At 41.0% G+C, this 25,425-nt stretch overlaps 1 protein-coding gene across 1 annotated transcript in view; it reads left to right on the top strand.

Annotated features, from left to right (window-relative positions):
- The window catches only part of PPP1R1C (protein phosphatase 1 regulatory inhibitor subunit 1C), a 48,845-nt gene that overhangs the window by 16,294 nt on the left and 7,126 nt on the right, over positions 1-25,425 (top strand). Inside the window, 2 exon segments of the mRNA XM_083865754.1 lie at positions 5,243-5,280; positions 7,147-7,207. Coding sequence (XP_083721880.1) covers positions 5,243-5,280; positions 7,147-7,207 — 99 coding nt within the window.

Here is a 25,425-nt window from a genome sequence, read left to right as displayed (position 1 = left end):
AACATATACTCACTCCAGGAGGGCTTACCAGGATATTTCTTTGTAATTAAATGTAATGACATCTAAACCCATAGTCAAGTTCTCATTGATAAACCCTGGCAAATAAAAAACAGCAATTGAAAATCAAACAATTAACTATGTAAGCATTTTTAGGATGGTCTTTGCTGAATTTCTTTTTGTTTTCCTACCTCAGTGGTTTAGTAAAAAGCGATGAGATGCCAGCTGATGCACAATGTGTTGTTAGGATCTTGCTATGTCTTCTAGAAGAAATGAAAAGTAATCGTGATAGCAGAAAAAACTAAGATTATGTTGGTCAATTTCTAAATCAGAGTTCAATTATCTTGGTTTCACAAATACCAATGGCTAATACAGATCATGGTGGTCAAGCACCAGCAAGGTAAACTGGTAGATAAAAAATATTTATTTTATTTTACTGAGGGAGAAATTGAAATGCGAAATGACTGAAACATAATTTTCAGAAAATTTCATCTTTTTCTGCCACAAAATGGCAGGAGAATGAAGGATTATTTTCTGGTTTTAGTTTCTAAAATTGCCTGAGTCCAAACCTATCCACACCCCCTGTGATTTTTATCTGCTTGGCTGTGTTTTCCCAAGGAAACTTCCAAACCCTCTACAAGAAGCTTTCTCCAACAATTATAGCAGTCTCTTACTGAGTTTCCTCTGTGTAAAAAGTGGCCTCTGACCTGTTCTGTTTCTCCAGTGCCCGACTGAACCCCTACAGAAAAGGCTTTTATTTGCTCTTGCCGAGGGGAAAGCAAGCAGGGTACTTAGCTGGATGAGATAAGCCTTTGCTAGATGAGACCACTGCAGAGCCCATGGGTGATATCAGAGGCCAGCTCTTTTAAAACAGGTCACCTCCTGCCCTGCGTGGCTGCTCCAAGTGCATTAACATCATCCAGGGGGAGAAGCAAGGCAGATGAATTTTGATCTCACTCTAAAACGACCACAAAGCTTCCCCCAGCACGGACACGATGTTTGCACAGCAGTGGAGATCCATGGAGGAAGTGATCTGCACCAGCAAGCAGATTTCATTCCAGCTACAATCAGCCTCCTTCCCCTGGCTTCTTCTCTGGCTTCAAACAAGGACACCTTTGGGGGAGCTCAGCTCATTACATCAGCTCGGCTGGGGGGATGTGCCAATAAAGGTTCACAGAGCTCTGCTAATAGCCCTGTGTGGGAGACAACACCCTGGGGTTTCCTCAACCTATTTCGGCAATAGAGTCGGGCCAGGTCTTGCAGGTTTCCCTGCAAGTGGGTGAGATTTTGCCCTGGGTAAAGGCTAAAGCTTAAAACTCTGATTCTGAAAGGGGGTCTGTGCAGAGATGGGCTCTCACAAGTGACTTTCCTTAAAAAACTAAGGCTTTGTTTCAGAAAGTCTGTGCACATATCTGGATTGATGGGAATACCATTTAGACCAAACTCTTCTTTGCATATTTATTTATCTGAGGACACAGGAAAAAAAGCCTTAAATCCTGTTTACCTTGCCAGGTGATGCTCCAGCCTACATGAGGTAAGGATCACTCTTGGCTCAAACATGATTCACCCAGCACAAGGGAAAATCCTTGACTGGTTTTTCCTCAGCATGGGTGTAAAGAAGTCTCTAAACAAAGCTCCGGTCTTTACGTACCTCCACCTGGGTATGCACAAACCCCTTCTTAGGTCTTCATATGATTTCTATTATGCCTTTTTAAAACAAAACCACAAAAACTATCAAGAAATTGCTTGACTGATTGGACTCCTGTTAGTAATTAGAGCAGCCTAGAATAAGTTAAACTGGAAAAAAGCTGTATTCTGAGATTTGGAATATAGTACAGCTATATTGTGTACTGTGAACAATGTTATGGTCTGTGAGGAAGGTAAATGGAATTTCATTTTCTTCCCTTCTGGCCCCAAAAGGAGAGCAAACCTGTAGGGAGGAGTTACCTACTGAGAGCTAGGGGTTTGTTTCACATCTAAAAGAAACAGCTGATCTCTTCACGTTCTCCATGATATAATTTGCTAAGTTATAAACATGAAAAGTGAATTTCTAATTCTGTATAACTATGGGGTTTTTTTTGTGAGCAGAATCCTGCCAGCACAGTATTCAATGGGGACTAAAGGATGTTGACAAACCAGAGATCTCATTCTGCCCTGTGAATCAAGTGATAGCACATTCTGATATTTGTGATTTAGTTTCTGATTATTTCCGGACCCTTCTCAAGATGAACTTATGCTCTAAGAGTTGGCTAAAGAAATCCAGTTTATAATTGTCAATGGATTTGAGAGGGATTTGAGGGTGGGAGATACATGGCTTCTTTGACTTCCAGTGGTGGAAATATCTGATTTGCAATTGCTAACAGCTGATGTTTTTTCTTACCTTGTACCTTCCATTCTCACAATAAAATCTGTTATCAGAGAGATTTTCTACGTAATCTCTTGATGCCAGTACTGGCCTTTTGCAGGGAGAGCATTAATTCTTACTTTCATTTACTCTCACAAGGATGTTTTACTAGTAAGACTGGTATAAAAACATGTTTTCATTAACTAATTTAAACTGCTTTATAAAGTAACAGTATAAAGCATTGTAAGTTTTACTGGAAAACCCCTCTTTGTCCAAGGAATGATGTTCACACAATTAATTATGTAGTCCCTCAGTTAGACCAAGATTTGGCCAGGCAGGGAACTCCTGACTGAGCTCCAGCCCACACTGCACTCTGCTCTCTGTCATCTCTAAATTTCCTCTTTTTACTGTTGGTACAGCCTCAGAGTCCCTGTCTCTCATTACTACTTCAGCTCCTCACAAGCTCTTCTATCTTCCTTCCATGTTCCCCTTGCCTTTCATCTTCTCCTTCTCTATACATAGAAGATTAATTTTATTCTCTCTGCCTCAGTCTATGGCATTCTGGGATTTAGGCTTCCCTTGTTCCCATTCCTTGTCACCTCTCCTTAAAATTCTATACTCTTGATTGAGTCTTATCCATCAAAATACCTGTCAAAAATAAGCATGGTATCCTCCTTCTGTCCTTAAAAGGAAACTCATGTCAAAATGTACCATTGCCCAAATTCATCTCCAGCCAGCGGTACCTTTCCCTTCATCTCACAATTCACTTGAAACACTTCATGGCTCCTGCCTTGAGTTTGCATCTTTCAGGCCCTTAGGTTACTTCTGGTCTCTCTTTACTGATTAAGAAAATTGTTTGTTTATGTGCTTTTATAGGTTGTTCTTAAGTGTCCATGTTGTCTGATGCTTCTCATTGGCACTATTTGCCCTGTGAATATGAATGGTTTCTCTTACTCCATACAGGACCAGTCTTTATTCCCAAAATTGCCTGTCATATAAAGGCTTCTGGGTGAAAGGAAAAGCTGTAAATGTTCCAGTTCTGATAATTTTAATGTCACATCACTCAGAACACTAAATGTGCAAGCCCAAAGGGTTGGAGTTGTACACATTCTCAGGATCAAGACCTGAAACACAACAAAGCTACTGATATCAGGTTTTGTTCCTTATGCAAGCATCAGCTTGGGTTTACAAAATATGTTTTTAATCTGCACAAATTTAGATTTTCAGGAAGGAATGGGATGTAACTTACTCTTCATTGTTCTTTGCTGAAAGTTCCTGATTTATTCAAATTTCAGCATTTACGCTAAATCCAGTATCCTGAATAAATAAATAAAAAAAAAGTCCAGTGTTGACTCATTGAGGTGTTGGTATGCAACCAATGAGAAAGGCTGCAAGCACATAAATAGTCACTCATTTATCCAGCTGGACTTCATACCCCAAAGTGTTTTATGGACTTGACTTCTATACTAAAATAGACGCTGGTATACTTATTTACAGGTAGGGAAGTCCAGGAGGAGATCAGTGACCTTACCAAAGTTCACACAAATGTCAATGGCAGGAAACTGGCCTCCTGATTGTCTTGTCTAATTCTGTATCTGTGGGATCATGCTTTTGTAATCAGCACTGTTTTCAACCACACTTTTAACCCTGAGTATGAGTGACTTTAATATCTTCCAGAGAGAGGTAATGGGAAATATTTACATTGAAAAACCTGGTAAATTAATTAACCTTTGCCAATTAACAGAGCCAATGGTAAAGAATGCGATAGAAAATGCAATTGATCCAGCTGCATAGGCTGGCTCATCCCCCCATACACAGCACACCACAAGCAGCCAATATCTAGAGAATAAGTCAGATGAAATGATATTGCCTAGACCTAATTCTTTGCTCAGACCTATATTTACAGATCTGTCACACCTCAGTGAAAATTACACACTGATATCTGCAAGTGGAAAATTTTAGAAGCCCATTGCAACAGTGAGAGATTGATGTCTATGTTTTTAATGACATTTTATTTTAGAGCTCCAAACTACTGTGTATCAAATATCTTGCATGATCTTTGTCAAATATTTGTGAAATCATCAGCAGAAGACAGACACTTTCTGGCCATTAACCACATGAAGACAACAGCAGTGAAATGATTTATTTCATACAAAAATTGGTTATGTGTCATGGTTAGGAAGAACCTTGAGCCTCCTCTGTGTCATATAATCTTACTTAGTTTTTCATACAGGTTCTCAGAGGCACTTATTTTTATCAGAAATCTCAAGTTTTTCCAATTCTGCCATACATACAGTCTAAAGCAAATTAAGGCATCAAAAGTAAGAAGCTTCAGGAAAAAAAAAATCAACTTGGTAATGTCATGAAATTCTAAGGTAAAGATTGCTCTTTGTAAAGCTTTATTTTATTAATTTTGCATAATGCTGTCAGGCAGTCTTCAGCACCAGCATTGCTATATTAATAGCTAAGGTGAGGTTCTTGTTATTGTTTGACTGCAGTAGAACTTGTGCGTTTCCTTCAACTGTTTGCCACTCAGGCCTTTTCTGACAGTAGGAGAAAGCTCAGTCTCTGTGCAGGGCAGCCCTGTAGCCTGTCAGCCCCACTTGCAGTGCAGAGCCCTGCTGCCAGCCAGGACAAAGGACCTGCTGCTGAAGGAACTCCATCCCTCACTGTTATTCACAGACAAAAAAGGGAGTTAAGTGCTTCAGATGCAGTGCTTATGTCTAAATGCTAATCAGGGCCTCTGGCTTTCTGAGACACACAAATGAGAAAGAAAAGCTGTAAATAAGAAAGTTAATTTCTTATTTACAGTGGTGCTGTAGGTTCATGGCAGAGTTACAAGGGTTAGCACCAAGAAATGCTTCTGTATTAACTATTCTCTTTTCATGTGTTTTTCTCTAGAAAAAGATGAGAAGAGAACAAATATCGCACAGGCAGAGGTAAGTGATTTTTTTTTAACATATTTATTGTTAAAATAGTTCTATTGTTAAAAACTTTTGGAAACTCACCGATTCATCCCGGTTGATACTTTTATTTACATTGTCATGCCATCTGCAGTAACACAGCCTTTCAAGAACCACTTTCAAGAATCATTTTCAAAGCAGGGCTGTGTAAAGCTGTGTTGTGTTCTGCCAGCTCTCCCTTCCTGCTGCAGCAGGGAGCTGGGAGAGGCAGGCTTCCCCTCTGCCTTGCTGCATGCCCTGTTAAAGCACAGCAAAGCCAAGGTGACCCTGCCAGCTCACCCCATCCAGGGGTTGCTGTGGGTCTGCAGGTCACTGCTGGGCCACAAACGCACCCAAACACATCCCCACCCTCTCCATCACTTGTCAAGCCTACAGCAGGCAGTGCACTGATCTTGTCTGCACAAGTATTAAAAGCTGGCTCCTCCAATCTCGTTTTCTAACCTCCCCTTGCATAGTTCCTTCAATTCCCTGATCTCTTTCTCCTCCACCCACTGCTCAGAGCAGCAGGCAGCACTTTAAATAGCAGCAGGAGGTATTGATTGGTTCAAATTTGAACTCCAATAAAAACTTATAAAGATTTACTGGTGTGAGGTTCACCAAGCTATCCCATAGTGTTTATAAATAGCTTTCTCTTTTCAAAGACAATATTTTATTTATAAATGTTATCATTCTATGCACTGTGATAAGCTAAGGTAGTAGGATTAGCCCTACTTGTGTGGAACATCTCTCAAATGTTCCATTAAGAAATAGATCTGATTAAAATTCAGGGTACATATATTAGGCATTTTTATCAAATGTTTAAGTAAAGGCAACATCATTACTACAACTAGAAATTGTTCAAATGGGGTGGTGAAAAACAGCTTGGCTACACACAGTTTTTCCTTAACCTTTTTGTTAGGAGTGTGATATGGTGCTTATGTCTTCCAGAGCTGGCTAAGGGTTTAGTGTATGAAGGTTTCTTGTCCTTTTTTATGTAGACGTAATTCATATTGGTATAATATTGACACCAATTTAACTGCTTTCATTTTGCAAAAGCTGCTCTGCTTAAGCACTGAATATACTCCAGTTAGCTTTTGTTAACTAAATATTGGTATAATGTAGTAATACTATTATTACTCTATGTATATTGCTATAATATAGCAATACTCTTATTGTTCTATGGGTAATTTTACTACCATTATTTTGGAATAATTTGTCTTTTGTGCACTGATGCAATTTTGGGGCCACAAAAAGTTTAACTGTGTCTAAATACAACACTCTAATAAGGCTCAGTTAAAGGCTGAGTGATTGGCTGCTGAAATTATTATCTTAGGTTTAATAGAACACATTGAAAATGTATAGGGGGAGGGATTTTCCACTTTCTTATGTTAAAATGTATCTATTAATATTTCAGTACTACCATACATATATATATATATATATATATATATATATATATATATATATATATCATTAATTACACCGTAATTGGAATGTTGGCTAATGTAAACCTTGCTACTATTTTAATATATGTAGATATTTATTTGTCTTATGAGAATCAATTACACGGGCTTTTAAAGGCACGGGGTATCCTGATTTTATATTTAACAATATTTTTATAGAGTGAAGGGTAATTTTCAGTAGTATTGGCTCTGTTTTGCCTGGGGGTCATAGATGTTGTTCATTAAACACATATTTCTGTCCTAGTTTCCCTGTATCCATGAAAGCCCGGGAGCTGGCGGCAGTCGTTCACAAGATGTTTTTCTTAGAGACTCAGACGGGCGTGTGCACACCCGGAGCTGCCCCGAGCAGAGCTGTCCCTGTGCCCTCTCTCACTGCCTCTCTCTGCTTTGTCCCCCGCAGTCGCAGAGCGCCTCTCCCAAGCAGAGGAAGCAGAGTGTCTTCACCCCACCTGCCCTCAAAGGTACTGTGGGCCCTGCCCTGCCCCTGGCGGGCTCCTGTGGCGGGGGGAAAGCGGCCCCAGGGGACCAGAGCTGCCGGGGGGTCATTCGTGCCCAGCCATCAGTGCCTGCACACACTGCCGCCACTGCCTGCCATGGACCACCTGCCTGATGCTGGCCACCTCTCTGTGCTCAGCACACAACCTTGCTGCAGTGGCAAATTTATCTGTTTAAAGGGAAACAAAAAATTTGTATGCTTTGATTAGTTTGCTATAGCAGATAATTCAATGCCAAACTATGACCAGAACTTTTTTAATATGTGAATTCTATTGGTGCTGGCCCCACAGAGTTCTCTCTTTCTTATTTGAACCCACTTCCCCGTATTCAGCCTCTCTTTCCAGGCAGCTGTGAAAAGGAGAACAACCAAAACCGTGGGCTGTGTATCTGACCATAGGGAGTGTGAAGAGTTTCTTGGGAGGATAAGGAAAAAATGAGAAGTCTTGGTAAAAGTTTTGAGGGCTAACATGCTTTTTAGGAACAAAAGCAGCAGGAATATCACCTGGGATCAGAACAGCTACATTTAGGCCTTGCTTCTTATGCATTTCTGAACAGAATTTGACTTGATGGTGCTTGCAGTGAAGTAAGATCTGTGATGATTCACCAGCACTTCTGACTGACACTTGTCAGAGCAGGATTATTTTCAGACTGCAGACTAAAGACCATCCTGCCAGGTGTCTCTTGATAGATAATGAATGCATAAATTTCCATTTGTCTGCTTAACACAATTTATTACCTGGCAGTAAAGGTGGGATATCTGATTTCTTGTGTGAAATACTGCCGCTGTCATTGGGTAATTTACCATATCAGCCAGATGTATGTATCTCATTCTGTAGCTTCAGTTCTCTGATACTTGTCCTAGCCACAGTTAAAATATCACTGAGCTGCCACACAAGACTGTCTGTTTGCCAAAATGGGCTGAAGTTTGTGTGCTGGATATTAGAAATAATCTTACTACATTCAATTACAATATTTTCTCTGGAGGGAAAATGCTTTGCGTGGATAGCAGTACCTATTGATCTTCTCACTGCTGTATTATTTTGCTGTAAAAGCCTAAACTAAATACTGTGCAAATGAAGTGCAGTGTAAAACAGGTCCTCATAGCTCCTCTCAGGAGCTGCAGCCTGTGGAGGGTAACACCCTGTCACACCCTGCTGAGACCTGAGGGAGTGCCTGGCATGGTTCACATCTGCATCAGCTGAACTGCCAGGGAACAGCAGAACTGTGGACAGCAAGTGATTCAAAAAAGATCACAACGAACCTGGAGTATCTGCAAACAGCACAAAGCAGAGCACAAAACGCCTCTCCTCCATACCTTAGCATCCTAAATTACACCATACTCCCAGATACACAAGAGGACACTTGGAAATTGATAACCTTCCTGTAAAGATGCTGGATTGCCCCAGCTCTACCATACTGTTACTGTCATAAATCTGACTCTTTTTAAATTAAAATATTACCTGGCAGAAAAATCACTATTCTTCCTTTTCACTGGTATGAAAATATGATATTTTTTTTTGTTTGGAATAAGAGACTGTGAGGTAGACATATAGCAATGTAGAACACACAGTCTGTGAAACACACAAAGCTATTTCTACTGAGAAATACAGAGTTGTTTTTTTTATAATGATTTAAATTATTCTAGTTTTATAGAAGTTGAAGATTACACTATTAAACAGCATTTTCAGAATAACAGGCTTCATAGTTGCACACTCTTCCTCAACTTTGAGTGCATATATATATATATATATGTATTTCCTGTGCACTGTTTCTCCCTCAGTAGATGCATAATATAGTATTCAACACACAGTAAAGTAAAAACATACAATTCTTTACAGCCTCTTGTCTGCTCCATACTCCCCAAGGCTGTTACTAGTGGAAGCTGGGATGGACTGTATTCTAGTACCTTACATTTAAGATAGGAGATAAGAAATGGAGTGGAGAAGAAGGACAAATATTTTCATTTGTTATCTTCTCTGGTATTTTAGTAGTTTTTAGCAGATCAAACTCAAAGTTCCCAGAGATAAGCCAAGCTTGCAGGCAGTGGATCTGACAGTAGGGGTGTGTGGAGAGCTGTGGGAGAGATGAGGGGCCATGGCAGGAGTTTGCTCCATGCCTGCAGCAGAGGGGGATCAAATAAACCGTGGGCAGAGTCATGCTTCAGCCTGACTTCAAACACCCAAGTAGCTGGAAATAGTTTGTTGCAGTTCTTGTAAGTTTTTTGAAGTAATTGCAAAACTGTGTGAGAGAAAGGTTGCTGGTTCCTGAATTGATGGCTAGGCAGGAGTGAGAAAGAGGAAATGAATGTGCATGTTGTGGTTATAGGAACCCATATAAAATGGGAAATTGTTGACATGCTTGAAAAGAGCAGAAGCAACATCAGACAACTGTGGTGACTGGTTACAATACCAGAATTATGGTACATGTTACGTGGAATATCCAAACACATGAAATATATGCAGTATATGGAAATGCAGTACTGCTGAGGTTTTACCTGTCATGGTAAATATGTGGAGATCAACTTCTACATTGCCCAGAGGAGGGGTTCATATTGCCCAGAGAAGTTGTGGCTGCCCCATCCCTGGAAGCGTCCAAGGCTAGGTTGGATGGGGCTCTGAAAAACTTGGTCTAGTGGGAGGTGTCCTTGCCCATGGAAGGGGGGCTGGAATGAGATGGTCTTGTGCCCCTTCCAACTCAAACCATTCTATGATTCTGTGATTCTATTGTAGGATATCTATGTGGGCATATTTTCTCCTTCTGCCATAGCACTTACTAAACTAAAATTCAACATTATTAGCTGTACAAGATCATGCCCAAGTATTTCAGTTTCATCATTACAGAAGCTTCCTCTAGCTCAAGGCTGGGCTGTGGCTGCTGCAGCAAGCTGTAGCAAACCTGGTGCAACAGGCAGGTTCTTATTACTCTATATCTGTGTGTACTTTGGCTCCTGCTTTTATTTTCCTAAACGAAAACACACCAGAGTTCCTACAGACAGAGCAAATAGCTGACTCATCCCAGAGCACTGTTCTTTTTACTGGAATACAGTGTGCTGGAAAAATCAATGTGAGAGCTATTGATTTAAGTAGTAATCTGGAGAGGGACTCAGCCAGCCAACCAGATAACAGCTCAGCATGATGTGCTTCTTAGTATTATATTACCAAACCTAATGGATGTCAAAGAGGTTTTCCATTTTGCTTTCATAGATATTTCTTTTCCTAACCTGCCAGACTAGTGTTTGTTAATTCCATGCTGGTATGTAGCATGCCATGTTGGCAAAAGTCAGTATCTGAAGATTGCACCAAACAAATCCATCGTATTTTCTGTATGTTGTGATCACCTCTTGTCACAGTTTTTTTCTGTGTTTAGCAACAGTCTTAACTGAGGGTTCATCACCTCCAATTCCCCTCTTTGTCTCACTTTTTCTTCTATTATTCATGGGCTTTTATGCCTTTTATGCCTTATGAACTTCAAATTTTCTCATTCTTTAAGGCCCTCCTTCATGTGTGAAGGTTGGCTTGAACCTCCCTATGGAAAATACCATAAAAACAACCACAGGAATGTTTTGCAATTTGAACAGTCACCAGTTTTACCTTGGGCAATCTTTTCCAGTCAGTTCTCACTATGTAAGACCTTTTTCTTTTCCTATTTACTAATTTGTTTCTTGTTCTGTATGACAAAACCAAGAAGAATCCTTTGATCCTTTTCCAAAGTAGATGTCCAGCTGTTTTAGCACAAAGATCCATCCATCCAAGCACAAACAGCTTCTTTACAAATATCTTCATTATTCTGCTTGGTGGGCTAGAGGAGCCCCTGTAACTTTTGCTGGAGTCTCATTTTTTACCCTCACACTTGCCAGAGAAGGCTTAAATGGGATGATGATCCTCACAGATAGAGAGGGAGCAAGTGAAGGCATCCTAGACTCCCAAGGCAGAAGTGGATTGCACCTACCCCAGGTAATGGTGCTTCCCTCGTGTCGCATTAACACTTGAATGAAATGAAATGAAAAGAGCACTTTTGAGTCTCAGAGCTGCACCTGCAGCTTTCCATCCCAGAGCACACTGTGTGCTGAGGCAGGTTTCCTTTTGCCTAGGTAGTCATGTTTTGTTTGGTGGCTCAGCTCATCCTTGGAAGGAAATGCAGACAGCAGTGACAGGAAGCAAGGTTTACACAGACTAACAGAAGACTGCCTGAGCTGTTCCCAAACCTGCACTGCTCCCTAGGGACCCCAAATCCTCACGTTTTCTACCAGCTCTTGCTATTAATACTAGTTGCTATATAAAAACCATCAAGGTCTCCTCCTGTGAAGGAAGTGCACATTCCCAGGTAATTTGAGGATTTCATTAGCAGTGAGTCTACTGGCCTGGATGTGCTAGAGGTCAAGGAAATAGGAAAACTTCACTCATCTTAGTTCACTCTGCAAGACACTGTTTAGATCAGACCAAGATCCTACTAATTTCAGCAAGCTTTAAAGAAAGTTATTGTAGCTGTCTCAGTTCATTGGGGCACCTTTGCAATGAGAAGCCATCAAATCACAATTAAAGTCATTCCCCACACAAATAAGAGATACGTTTGACTGTTTTCCCTTAGCCTTTTGGGAAATAAATGCTTTAAATTTCCCTCTTAATGTATTTTTCTTTGCATAGAAACAAAGTCTTTTTCCTGAGCTTGGCCCCAGCTACAAAATTTGAAATGGGATTAAATCAGAGCTGTTATAAATCTAAGGAACATTGAAAGACATTTTGGTTTGAGTCATTAAAACAACCAGAACTCACTGGTTTTTCCCAAAGTGTTCAGACCCAGGGATTTGATACATGCATAATTCTAGTATTTACAATGATGGTTGATATTAAATGAGCTCTTTCTAGCTTCTGCCATGAATTTCAGATGCTCTGCTTGTTTAGTGCCTGCTTGTTCTTCTCTCCAAAGGAAACAACATGCAGAATAAATGATTAAAATCATAATGTCCCTCCTGAAATATGTAATTTATTAGAAGCAATTAGTACAGTATGTGGCCCTCATCCAAATTTGTAACCCCTTAGGCCAGCTCGATGATGTCTGATGCATCTCATTACTTTGTGACTGAAGGTTAACAACGAACACGGGTAGAGTCTGGAGACATTAAAGATTATTGTTAGTATGGTAAGCACTGAGTTTGGAGCCCATGAGAATCATTGTGGAACAAAAATCTCAGGCTAAATTTACTTCAAGCAGCACAAGAATGAAGTTTCTAAGACTTTAGCAGTTGCTACAAAAACTTCTTACATGGCAAATTCTGCAAAGAGCTTCTAGTGTTAACTAAACACATCAGCGTAAGAAGACGGAACACCACACTATTCTAGAAAGAAAAATACCATGTTTTTTTCTTGTTTCTGCTTCATACATGGGCTTAAATTTAATTTTTAGGAAATCAAAGTTAACCATAATCAGACATCTTACACAGTCTTCTAAATATCAAGGCCAGGCCTGTGAAAATTTACAAATTGAGCTGGTGCTCAAACTTTTCCTGTGTGGGTGAGTCACTTTGACTCAGGCTACTATATTTTCCCAGTCTCTCCAACAATTGTGCTTTTTCAAAGATGATTGTGCTGCACATCAGCCACGTGGCCAGAACAGGAGATGGGGATGGTTTTCAATTATCCTCTCAGACCCGAGTGTGTATTTTGGATCTCCTTCCTTTTCCAGTAGGCTAAATGGCTGTGATAAATACTGAACAGGGGACTAGGACTACTCCACAAAACCAGGCGATGTCCAGTGGTTGTAGCAATTCCTGAAGTTGGGGCAAAGTCTTCTTCTAACGCCATGTCCCCAGAGAAACATCTGTTCTTTAGCCTGGTAGTACCAATTCTCCAACACATTTCTTTTAAGTAGAAAATCTGTCTCAGTAAGTTTTTTCTTGGGTAACAGAAGGCTATGCTCTGCCTCGTTCTTTATGTGCACTGCTCTTGTTTGTTCGTGTGTTGTGATGTGACAAAATGCCATCAATGCATTTCAGTTCCTGGGTGGAAGGCCCACAAATGTCTGGGCTTTCTGAAGCACTGGGAATAGAAGATTTATGCTGCAGTTTTGTATCATTGCATTTTTTCTAGTCCCTAACTAGGTCACAAGAGGTGCAGCTTTGTTTCCCAAACTACTTCTTCTCATCATTTTTATACTGTTCTTATCCACATCTTAGTCAGATGCACCTTGATACAACCACACCACTTGATGCAGAATGGCCTTGAATAAATTTCCTGGCTATCTTTACCAAGATGCTACCTTCTAGTGCCTGGTCTCTTCCCTCCTCTCTCTACCCTCCTCTCTCCATCCTCCTCTCTCCTTCCTCAGACTTGAACAGTAGGATGATTACAGTAGATACAATTAAGGAAAAAAAAGCTAAATTAATTAGTGAATCACTGAGTTGGTGACGGGTACATCAGATTGCTGCCATCTCAAGTTCAGTTGGCTGCCACCGTTATGGTACTCCCCAACACGCTGGCAGACACTGCTGTAGTCTGTATTTAATTTCTTACTGTTGGCAGCTTTGAATACATTTCATTTTACACAGCTGGTGGCTCCTGCTTCAAAATGGCTCTGGCCTTGGCTGCAATAAATATTGCAGTACCTGTAGCGAGACCAAGTTGTCTGGTGGAGACTGAGCTTGACATCTGTTCCACAGAAAAACCGGGATGTTTGTGTTATAACTTGTCATCTGCCACTATTACCTGCAGTGAAGAAGAAAGGGCTGTGTTGAGCATTAATGTCAGTCCCTAAATTACCACGTGTGGTCCAACACAGACCGAAGTCTGGGGGAGTGTTTCCACTGACCTCATTTGGCTCAGCATGAAATCCACATATCTGATAGCTCCTTCTAATCTTGTGCAATGAATGCTAAATGGGCCTCCTTCTAAAGGTACAACTTTATTTTTATGGTCAAAGCTAATCTTAGCAAAATGCTGTGAAACAGCATTTATGACTTGAAAATAGTGTTATTAAGCATGTTGTATTAAATACAGGGCAGTGTAAACATCATACTGTTTCTAAACAGAAACAGACAACATTAAAAAGTCAACCTTTTAAGAGCTACGACATAAAATATTGTAGAACACAAACATGGGAGACATAGTATATGTTTTAAAATATAAAGTAGAAATCCCAGAAAGGGAAGCATGTGTTGTTCTGGTTACTTTATATTACAAGATGTATTTATAGTGAAATTGCAAAGATTTTGGCAGTTTTGTGTTCTGAATTGAAGCAGCTTTTGAAGAAAAGATAGTATTTTTATAGGCGAAGATGTAAGATTCTTATGAAGCCAGCCATTTGACAGGGCATTAAATTTTATTTCCTTGCTGTGTGTTCTGTGCTGGAGGTTAACAAGCCAGCCACATGGCAGACACTGACTCCAGCGAGCCCTACTGTAATAAATAATAATTACCCCTCTGTTTCATCTAAAGCATTGTAAATCTGGAATTTGATCCCAAACAAGATGGCAGAGTGAAGCCCTAGATTACACATTGCTGCTCCTGCTCAGTGTTTGACATCTCCCAGGCAGGCGGGGCAGGACTGTGAGTACAGTGGGGCAAGTGCATCTGCCTGGGCCTCCCTGCCCCTCGGCTCTGTACCAGGGATCAGCCCTGCTGGGGAGAGCACACTCCTCCTGCAGCACTGCCAGGGCTCAGGGGTGGGGAAACAGCAGGACAGCTTGCTCGGCTTATACTGGGGTGTTCTGGAGGAAGATGCAGTATATAAATGCTGAGGTACCTCATTAAGTAGTGTAAGATTCTAAAAAGTCTCCATAGTATGTGGGCTGCTGTCTCATTTAATTTAACATTATAAAGAAAAGCCTTCCCTGCATTTGTACCTAACTGCATATTTCTACAGTCTCTCTTTGTCTATTAATGTCTCATCTCCATGTAGTCAAATTTCACATAAAAAAATCTCCCCCCCCCCCCAAAAGGCAAAGCTTTCAAAATACAGAATTACTACAGCTCAAGGTCAATAGTGAATTTGTGTAACATGAAAGGCACCACGGTGCATTGAGCAGTGGCATTAGCCTGACACAGCAAAATCATCCCACGACCTTCCTGCTATGATTCCATCAGCTGTGCTGGTCTTTATGAGCATGTGCAAGTAGGTGCAGGCTCACAGCCATCAGCCAAGCTCCCACCACCTGCTCTGACTCCTCCTGGGATCAGGGCGATGATTTCCATGAGAGTGGCTCCTGGCCACAAGCTGCTCTTCCAGGGACAGTAGCTTATCTTTAGCTCTTTTAGTTCAGGTTTCACTCTGACCCTAGTCAAGGTCCCAGTAGCACATTAGCTTTGTGATATCTCTGTTTCTGAACAGCATGGTCCTTATTTCTGTGGTTAAGCTAAGAGAAACATAGAGGAACTGTGCTTCTGATTTTTAGAGACCATCTGTGCTGGGTTTCTTGTGGTAAGGATGTTTTCTGGGATTTTAGTATTTGATTTTTTACTTTTGAAGTGATGCCTATTGGTCTGAATTTATTGAAAACCAAAAATTTTCTACAGAAGGCCATGTGGTTCTACTCCCCTCCATAATTTCTCCCTTCCTTCACCCCTTGGGATGCAACATTGCCCAGTATAGCAAGAACACAGAGTTCCCAAAACCATCCACCAGAGCTTTGGCATGGAGACAAGAACACGAGCAGCCTGAAGATTTCAACCACATCCTTTCAGGCCTGCAGCTAGGACTGAGCGCTCGCATGAATTATGTGTGTGACTGTGACCAGAAAAACACAGGAAATACTGCAGCTAGCATATGGATCTGAAAAGGGGCTCATTTTCCTGTGAGCTGCACAGGCCAGCAGGATGTTGTTTAAAAGTTCTCGTCTGATGTAGCCGCTAGTTTTTCTTGAAACAGAGGGAGGGAGGATACTTCAGGTTTTTCAGTTCTCACACAACCTGAGAACAACCAGTGTTATTCCACGGATCTTTTATAGCCAGAAGAGATCGTCATCAGGCTCTGAGCAATTTACAGAGAAACTATTTCTAACAATACAGTTAAAGGAGTTGTGGGATCTAGTGACTATTCAGAAGGAAAACACTCCCCTGAAATGTTTGCTGAGGTTCTGCCAGCTCAGGGTGCACCACTGCTGTGTATGCTGGCACAGAGCAAGGAGTAAATGTGCACACCTGTCTGGTAACCCTGGGAGTGGTGCAGGTCTGTGGGCTACTCCCTGCAATGGCCTCTTTCCAGGTGACAGGGACACAGGGCACACCGTGGCTGCACCTGTGCCTGGAGAGCAGCTGGTGAGCTGTAGGACACCCACACACACCTATCCTGCTCCACTGGGACTGTGTCCAGACATGAGCCTCGAGGAAGGAGCAGCCAGTGAGGGGGAGAGCTGGGAAAGCAGGGACACTGCCAGTGGGCAGCAGGACAAGTGGCTTCTTCCAGCCACCTGAGTACCCACGGGCTGGCCATCCCCCACAGAGGCAAAGGAAGGCAACAGGCTTCTGACGTTTTTTCAGCAGTGAGGAGAAATTATGTAAATTCAACTTTCCATTTCATTGCAATCTGAAAGAAAAGAGTTTTTTAAAAAAACAGTGGGATTTTTGGCATGCAGGCTCCCTCTGGCGACTCTTAGGTGCAGCTCCACTGCTGAATGGCAAAAACAGTTTTAAGGAGTAAAATTATATTTAAATCTGACTAATTTCTACTTAAAATCTGTGAGGTTATTACAACATTTCACTTAGATTACAGTGGTATCCTCCACATCCCATGAGTGGTTAGAGCCTGACTTATTTCAACTCACTCTTAGCAAGAGCTAAAGTAAGAAGTGTAAAAACTAATTTTTAAAGAATCTATGACTGTGATCTGAATGTGCCTAAACCTTTAGAGGAGTCTACCTTTTCTGTACTTTGTCTATATTTTCCCCAATTAAATTGAGTAAACTGATATTCTTGATGTGCTTCCCAGAAAAATTGAGAGCAATACTTGTTTTCAGGCTCTAACAATTCTGAGTGTCAGGTAGTGTGTTTCTAAGGCATAATTTCCTTTTGGTTGTACTGGATGCTAGCTCTGGGGCATTTTGATGCCTTAAGCAAACCAGAAGAGGTAGGTTCCACACAATTTCAAGTCACTCACACAAGAAAGAGCCACCAAAGATTTTGTCCCAATGTTTTGCTGCCCATGGTAACTGGGCAGGTGAGACTGCTTGTATCTACTGTGATACAAATAATTTGCGGTGACTGCATTTTTTGTTGAATAATGTATTTCTTAACATTGGGTTTTAATTTTCCAGCAATCAAAAATACTTAAATATAAGAATTTGATGGGGTTTCTGTTACCTATAAGCTAAACAAGTTAAAATGAAAACACTTCAAATTTAAAATATTACTGAAGGTGTCAAACTAAACCTTTAAATGTTCTCTTTTCTCTTCCCTCAAAAGATCAGAGACACTGTGCCAGACACCTTCTGATGTCTAAGCTAGGAATTCGATTTTGCTGAACTTCTCTACCAGAGAAGTACCCTTATTGTGCACAAACATTATGTACTAAATTAGTTTGCATATTTTTTTAAGGGTGGGAAAATCTACCTAAATTGCTGTGCAAATCTACCACAAATTACTACAATCCAGTTTGTTTACCTTGATTCAAGGGATTTGTACCCTTACACTGTGAAGATTGTTCCTTGCAGCAAAGCAATATTGTTCCCTTTTATGCTTCCAAGTCATGGGAGTCATCCAAAACACCCAGTGGAAATGATCACGGGTGACTATACCAGCCTGGGAACTTTTTGGGTGAGAGCTAATTGGCACAGAGTAAACCTTTCACAACATGGCAATGACAATGCAGTGAAAACATCATCCCACAGCTGCCTGTATCCAAATTTCACCTTTCAGTCCAATGAGTGACATTTTTGTTGAAGGGCATTCCCTGCACCTGAAAGACAGCTCTCTGAGTGTCAGTTTGGATGGGTGATACTGTGTTCAAGGAAAATCTCTCGGAAGCAAAACTAGGACTTGCTAGGGTAGGCTGTAAGCCTCAAGTAAGTTAGCTCTAAATGTGATTAAAAACCCCTCCATCACCAAGGGAAAACAGAGGAGAGACTAGCTCTGATCTTCCAGAAGTTCTCTGGTGCTCCTAGGGAGTTTAGGGGGTTTGATTCACAGCTCATAGCACAGGCTTGGCTTTGTTAGCATGGAGTGCCTGCTGCAGGGGGAGAGGGGAAGGATTTAGGCCATCCTCAGCTTCAGTCTTCTGAAACGGGTCTTGCCTGCTTGAGATGACCTCAGCAGCTCACAGGCACAGAGGTGGTGAAAACTAAAGAGGCTCATTCTGATGGATTCCTGCTTGGATGTAAGGGCTGCAACTACAATACCTGTAACTTGAGGAAAATAGAAATTTCCTGTTATTCATGTGCTGCTCATGAAACAACTGCATTGGGGATAATAAGCTAAACACAGGCCTGTCAATCACTTTTTAAATCATACAAGGTTTTTCTAATTTTGCAATTGTTTATAAAATACATAAAAGAAGAACTAATTTCAACATTTACAATATTACTGATGTGAGATTATGCTGATGTCAAAATACTATCTCCTTTGTCATCATAGGAAGGATCACAATTATATTTTAGATTAAGGATTATAACTCAGTAGGGAATTAATCAGCAAATTAACAGAGAAACTTACAGACTTCTGACAAAAGAAAGAGACATGATTAATTAATTATGAAAGTGTATATGGTGCATGAAAGTATAGAAGAGAAACACCACCTTGGGATTTCATAGAATTTGCATAGAATATTCAGCAAGAGGTTTAAGTCTGCCATTAACAAGATTTTCTGTATCTGCCCAGACTATGTAAAGAAATAACCACAAAAAGAATAACAAAAATAGAAAACATGGATCTAGAAGGTAAACTGAACAGAATGCTGGGGGTGTCTCACCCGACCTGGGGGTGAAACGGAAGAAGCAAAAGCTGTTCAGTCATTACACACAGGACTTCATCACTCCATCACACACTCAGGCTTCTGCTTCTCAGTATCACAGCCTCCTCTTCCTTTTCAATGATTCTCTACCCTAAGGATGTGGCAATAAGTTTTTTCTCAGCTGTTTGGGTTTGTTGACCTCAGAAAAATTCCCATGTCAGTCAAAACCAAAAAAAGTAGAGCCACAGTGCAGCTGTCCAGGAAAAAGTGAGCAGCTGGATAATGCTGTCCACTAAAAACTGAAGTCAGATAATGCCTCAGGAAAACTGAAATGCAGCTTCTTGGAAATGGCTTATAAAGTTAGGAAGATTGTTTTGTAAAGCATTTTCAGTTAGGTTTTGAATGAAAAAACCCTTAAATTCCATTGTGTTTTGAATGTGTAAAAAAATCAAATTTATTTTCCTATAGCATGTCTACATTTTTCATGTTTAAAAACTAGGCAAAACTAAATGTTCTGGTATTGCTAATTTATTTTTTTTTCCTTAGGATTCATCACATGCTTCTCCAGCATCTGCTTTCTCAAGTTTTGCTGATGTGATTTTCTATCTGTAAAATCTACTTCCCACTTTTAGCCTCCTGGCCTAAGATAGTCTCAGTGGCTCGAACTGAATACATAGGATGGAGGAGCATGTGATTAATTCTAAGAATGATAGAAGTTGTCTGTGAAAGTGTAAGATGGTTTAATTTAAAGAAGCTGTGCTTAGAAAGTGCTGCTCACAAACCTTTAAGGCCAGTTAGTTCTAAAACATAATTTGTGACAGTAGCAGAGGTTTTGACTTTTGTCATTATGGAGCAGCTGATTAGAGGTTTGAAAATGTGGCCTTTTATTTGGTGGAATTACTGTAATCCTTTGACATAAGGGAACAATTCTGCCAGTCCTATGATCTTGACCTACTCTCAGGCAGACAGCTGCCTGACTGAAATTGGTGCTGATGTTAAAAGTGAGGGCTTAGCAATTCCAGCAAATAAACACATTGCCCAGTAAGATCTGGCTTCCAGACAAGTTCTCAGAGGAGATTCTGACCATCTAACAAGCTTCCCAAGACCTGCCAAAGCACAGCACCTTTTAAGGTCTTCCTGCATTGGTTGAATTCATGCAATGACTACTTATCAGCAGTACTAAGCCTGCCTTTTAGCTGTGAAAAATTGGGATGGAAAAGTGTCAGCTGAAAAACTCTAATCCTCTCCTGAGTGCTGGCCCCAGCTGCCTGGTCAGAGCACCACAGGAGCTGTGAGGAGGAGAGCCTTGCAGTACTGCCTGGATTCATTACTGATGTGGAACTCACCTCTGCATGTTTTTCTGATCAGGTTTTCAAGGTATTTGACCAAAAGCTGTCCTCCACAGAATCAGCTAAGAAATGTTTTCTGGTTTTCCAAAGGGTAGTTAGTGCTGGGCTGAGACTGATAGAGGCTGAAACATCCACTTGCTGGCTGACTGCAGGAGCTTCTGCTCTTCATTTGAGCCCGGAAGACTGGCTGACTTCTGCAGTCTGAGGGCTACCAAGGGAAGGAAGGACCAGCAGAACAAGATGTTTCCATACCAGCAGAGGTTTTCTGGGGCAACAAAAACCTCTCTGTTTACCCTTTAGGCTACTGTAAGTGGGAGATGCAGTCCCTTCAGCCATGGCAAAGCTGGCTCCTCTCCCCAGTGCGTGTTCTGGCCAGCCTGTGGAGGGCCAACAAAAGTCTTTCTGTGCAAGAAGCTCCTTCAGGATACTCTTAAGGAACCATTGCTGCTTCAAGCCATTCTAAGAGGGAAAAATGGAAAGTGGAAAGCAATGTCTCAGAGAACAAAATGGAAAGTAGCCAGACATTTGCAACATGATTTTTGCTGCTCTCATACAGTCTTCATTGTGATAGTTTAACAATGAGCCTTTTGACTCAAAGTAGCCTCAAATGAGCCTCAACATTTGTTATTTAAAAGGCTCACCATGACAACTGAGGATTGTATGACTTGAGCTAAGAGAAGAGTTAGCAGCAACCAGCAGACATTTAGAAAATTATTCAGACTTTGTTGCTGGGTTTCTGAATGATCATTCACAAACCTCCATGGGGACATGGTGACCTGCTGAATATGCTGATGATCTGACCTGCCCCAGATCAGATGTGTGACCTACATAAACCCACCATACTTGCCAATGTATCAGATCATTTGTTTTGATTTAGTCATGCATATTACAGAGAGAAAAAAAAAGTAAGTGAACTTGCAAGGCTGAATAATGTCTTGGTCTCTTAATGAACACACATGAAAATTTTTTTCTCCTTCTCAGCTTGAGCTGAGGTATAAAATAATACAACACATAGAAGGATTTTTAAAATTATTAGTTATAAATTGCTATAATGTCAGCATAAACTGCCACATTTGTGCTCTAGATTATTTTCATTCTAAATGTTGGAGGTCCACCATATCTGCTGGTGTTTGAAGACTGTGTCAATTGTAAATCACAGAGTGACAGCCTGACTTTGCTTTTTCTAGGCTACTCTAAACAGGACTTTGAGAATATCTAGTGGACCTACTTTCTGTATCAACTTGTTTATCTCATATCTCAAAGTTTAAAGCCACAAACAACTGTAATTTACGGTATTTTACGTAAATTCATTGCAAATAAACAGTAGCTGGGGTTTTGTCTTTATATCTGGAACTTAACATCAATTACGTATGTTGACTCTTCTTTCTTTAACAATAAGAGAAAATCTCATTAATTTCTGGAGGAGTGGGACTAAGATCTGTGTGATAAAGAAAAGACCTGGTTATGTTCAAACTCATTGGCCATGATTAAGGATTGGGCAGGATTAAGGGCGACCCTTGCATGTTGGTTATCAAGCTTCTGTGAAACCTTGCTTAATAGAAACTTACAGGCATGGGCACCACTCAGAGTCCCTTGAGACCATTGCACAGTGAACTGTTTTTTAGTCTTTCTCAACAAAGAACAACCCAAATTTTAGAAAACTTTCAGTCTATTAAGCAAAATATTCTACATCTGTTATTTTTATTTTGCTTTCTCTCCCTCGTGATTTTTCTGTTCACTCACTCATACACATGGGAGTTGTCAAGCCTGGGACTGTGTGTTTCATTGTGTTTTATTGCTGTCACGTCACAGATAATTTTCTGATGCTCTTTGGACCACCAGTAGCTTAGAGACCTCCCAAGTGAGTGGCTGCCTTGGGACAGGCTGGGCTCTTGTTGCCAGGTCTGCTTGGAAGCAGGATAAACCTCCTGCCACAGGTCAACTGGTGTCATTATTGGACATGAGCATCAGAAGATGAAATAATAGCTGCCAGCTTGTCAGGCTGAAGCCATTCTTCTAGGTGGGAGTAAAGAAACACAAGGAAAGGTGTGTAAAATGCTTCTTGTGTTTGCATACAGACATCAGTCATTGTCTGGCTCTTTGTTCATGCTCAGTAATCATCCACTGATTACTGTACGCCACAATTCCTTTCATATCATATTGAGGTTATTAGGCATCCAGGAACCCACACCAGGAATTTGGTCTATGCCACATAAACCTTGTTCAAACATTTAACAGAATTGGCTGTTGCACCAGGGAACTCCCAGCTAAGGTGTAGCAGTCAATCCCAAGAGCAGATAGAGAATGTTAGGGAGAAAAGCAACAGTCTTTGTCTCAGCAGGCTGAGAACAAAAATGTTCTCAGAGTGTTTCTGAAATTCCATAACTGAGGATTTTGAGGAGGATTTGGAAGTAACCATGGAGGCAGATAGTTGTACCTGTCCAGAATTTTAGGGGAAGGAATGGAAATGCTAATCTAAAAGCCTAGCGATTTGAGAAGCAAAGCTGTATAATTTCCTAATTTGAGATGAGTGAGGATGATGCCCATAATATATGAAGAAATTTAATTTTCCTTGAAAGCATAAATAGCTACCATTAGTCTGAAATATTTTGGAGGGAATCAATGGAGGAAACTTAAGGGGGAAAAAAGTGGCAGAAGAGAAGGTACATTTATAAAGCTTTGAGAAGGAGATGTGGTAGTAGTGAAGACCCCAGAATACAGAGAGTTTCAAAGTCTGGATAAATGCTAAAGACTATATGGGATGCATTAAGCAAGAAAAACATGCAAGCATCAGATGACAATTGGATATGGGGATCTAGAGAAGAGTGGATATCAAAAATATGTAAGCCTAAACATCAGGAAAAAATGACAGTGTTGTTCATGGTAGATGAATGTTTTGGACAGGACGGCAGATCAAGAGCTTGATTTTGACCACTTTGAGGTATTGTCTTAGACTTCCATGACTTTGCATAGAAGATGCACTCGAGAGCTTTAATTTGGACAGAAGGGAAAATGACTCTCAGAGAATGGTAAGGAGAAAGGCATTACAACAGCAGAACCAGGGGGAAGGAGTACCAGGCTAAAAATTGTCAGAGGCAAAGACATCAGCAAACTGAAAGGATGGAGAAAGAGGTCACATGGCCAGAAAGCTTTGAGACTGGGTCCAAGGGCAACTGGATCAAAGCAAATGGAGACTGGAGACAGAGAGGGCTGATAAGGTGGAGCCAGGGAGCATCATTTTTGGTGAGCTGAGTGGTAGAGGGAGAAGAAGGGGAGGCAGGTAGGGTTAAGGACAGGGTTAATGGTTTTTAAAAGTTACTAACGAAAGCTTAAGCACTGAACTCTGACTTGTATGCAAGTAGAGCTTATCTAAACCACTTGATTAAGTGAAAATGGATTAAAGGTTTCAGGAACTGATTGTACAGATGAAGGAGAGAGATAACAGGTCATTTATGCAAAGAGGAAACAAGAGAAAGCTCAAAATAGGCTTTTGGGAAACTATAGCATTTTTCTTACTGGTTTCCTGTTCTGCTCTTGGATGGAATATATGTCCTCCTGTACTTGAGCTGTTTAAAAAAAGAAAAACTAAAATATATAGTAAGATTTAATTTCTTTCCAATCAAAGAACCAAATTTTTAGTCAAGGAAGTCAGAATTCCTAGGAGATGTGTGTGCAGGGGTAGGTTTTGAGTGTCTCCATGACCAGTAATGACAGTTGTGTTTCTGATATCTTCTCCAAAAGGGGCAGAGAGCAGAAAAAACACATATTTCTTGCATTTGAATAAATCGGGCACCGTAGCTGGTGTGTACCTGACAATGAGCATTTGAAGATGATGAAACTGGATTTTTCTAAACTTCTGTGATACAGAAAGTGCTGAGAATGGAAGTGGGTGAAGCTGTATTCTGTTGAATTGAGAGTCATCACAGAGAGAAGAAGATTTTAATAATTATTCGGCTTCTGTCAAAGGAGGTTTCTGCCAAGCAGCTGCTCCTCCAGGCTCTGACTGTCCTCGGCTTCTGCTGGACATGGCAAGAGCAGGAAGCATTTGATGCTTTTCAGAGCTGAGACTGTGTCCTGTGCCTGTCAGAGCTGGACTGTGGTGCTTATGGCAGAGAAAGGCTCTGGGGTCTCTCACTGGCACTGACCAGCAGAAGGGAGCATGTTTCAATACAGGAAGCAGCAGATGTTTCTGGAAAACATCTGGCAAAACATCTTGTGAAGTGTTGAGAGTCCATGTTACTCCCATTGAGCAGATGCCGAGCTGAGCAAGAGAGGCATTTGTTGTGCAACAGGGTGCATAGGCCTTGGTTTTCTTAGCACAGTGTGGTTTTCAGCCTGATACATCTGCAGGCAGCTGAGCATATCCTTTTGATTGCAGTGGCAGTCAGCACCCTCAGGCACCACACACTGCTAGTGCCTGAGACAATGATCTGCCCCTGAGGCCCCTAAGAGAAGAGGAGCCATTTCAGTAGCAGTGCCAGGACCCATCTGCAGAGGAGCAGCTCTGTGCTTCCCTCTCAGGAATTGCACTTTTTCTGTTGCATTTCCATGCACTGGGCTTCAACCAGTGGCTATGGTTTCTGTGTGAGATTTGGGAGATCTCATGGGAGTATCTGTCACATGCAAGAGATGCTCCAGGTTCACTGACTTTAATCCCATTATTTTCATCCCTTGTGTTTGGGAACAATATGTACCTCACATACATGTGTATGTATATAGGTCACACTGGACAACGTGACCTAATTATGAGCTCATATGTTTTCCAAAAATCAGTACAGAAATATTGATTTAGTCTGGCCCCATGGTTTTAAGGAGTGAGGAGGAATCTTATTCCTGAAAAAAGTCTGGCAGGTGCAGTTAGACACTTCAACGCTTTTCCAGAAAAAAGAGTCATTTGAAGCTCCTAGGTGGATCATACCTAGCCCACACAATTAATGTTAATACACTGTTATAAACTGCAA

Source organism: Zosterops lateralis (genome assembly GCF_965231275.1).
Source record: "Zosterops lateralis genome assembly, chromosome: 7".
NCBI lineage: Eukaryota > Metazoa > Chordata > Aves > Passeriformes > Zosteropidae > Zosterops > Zosterops lateralis.
Note: the sequence above shows the minus strand (reverse complement) of the source record. Positions and strands in the feature narration are given on the sequence as shown.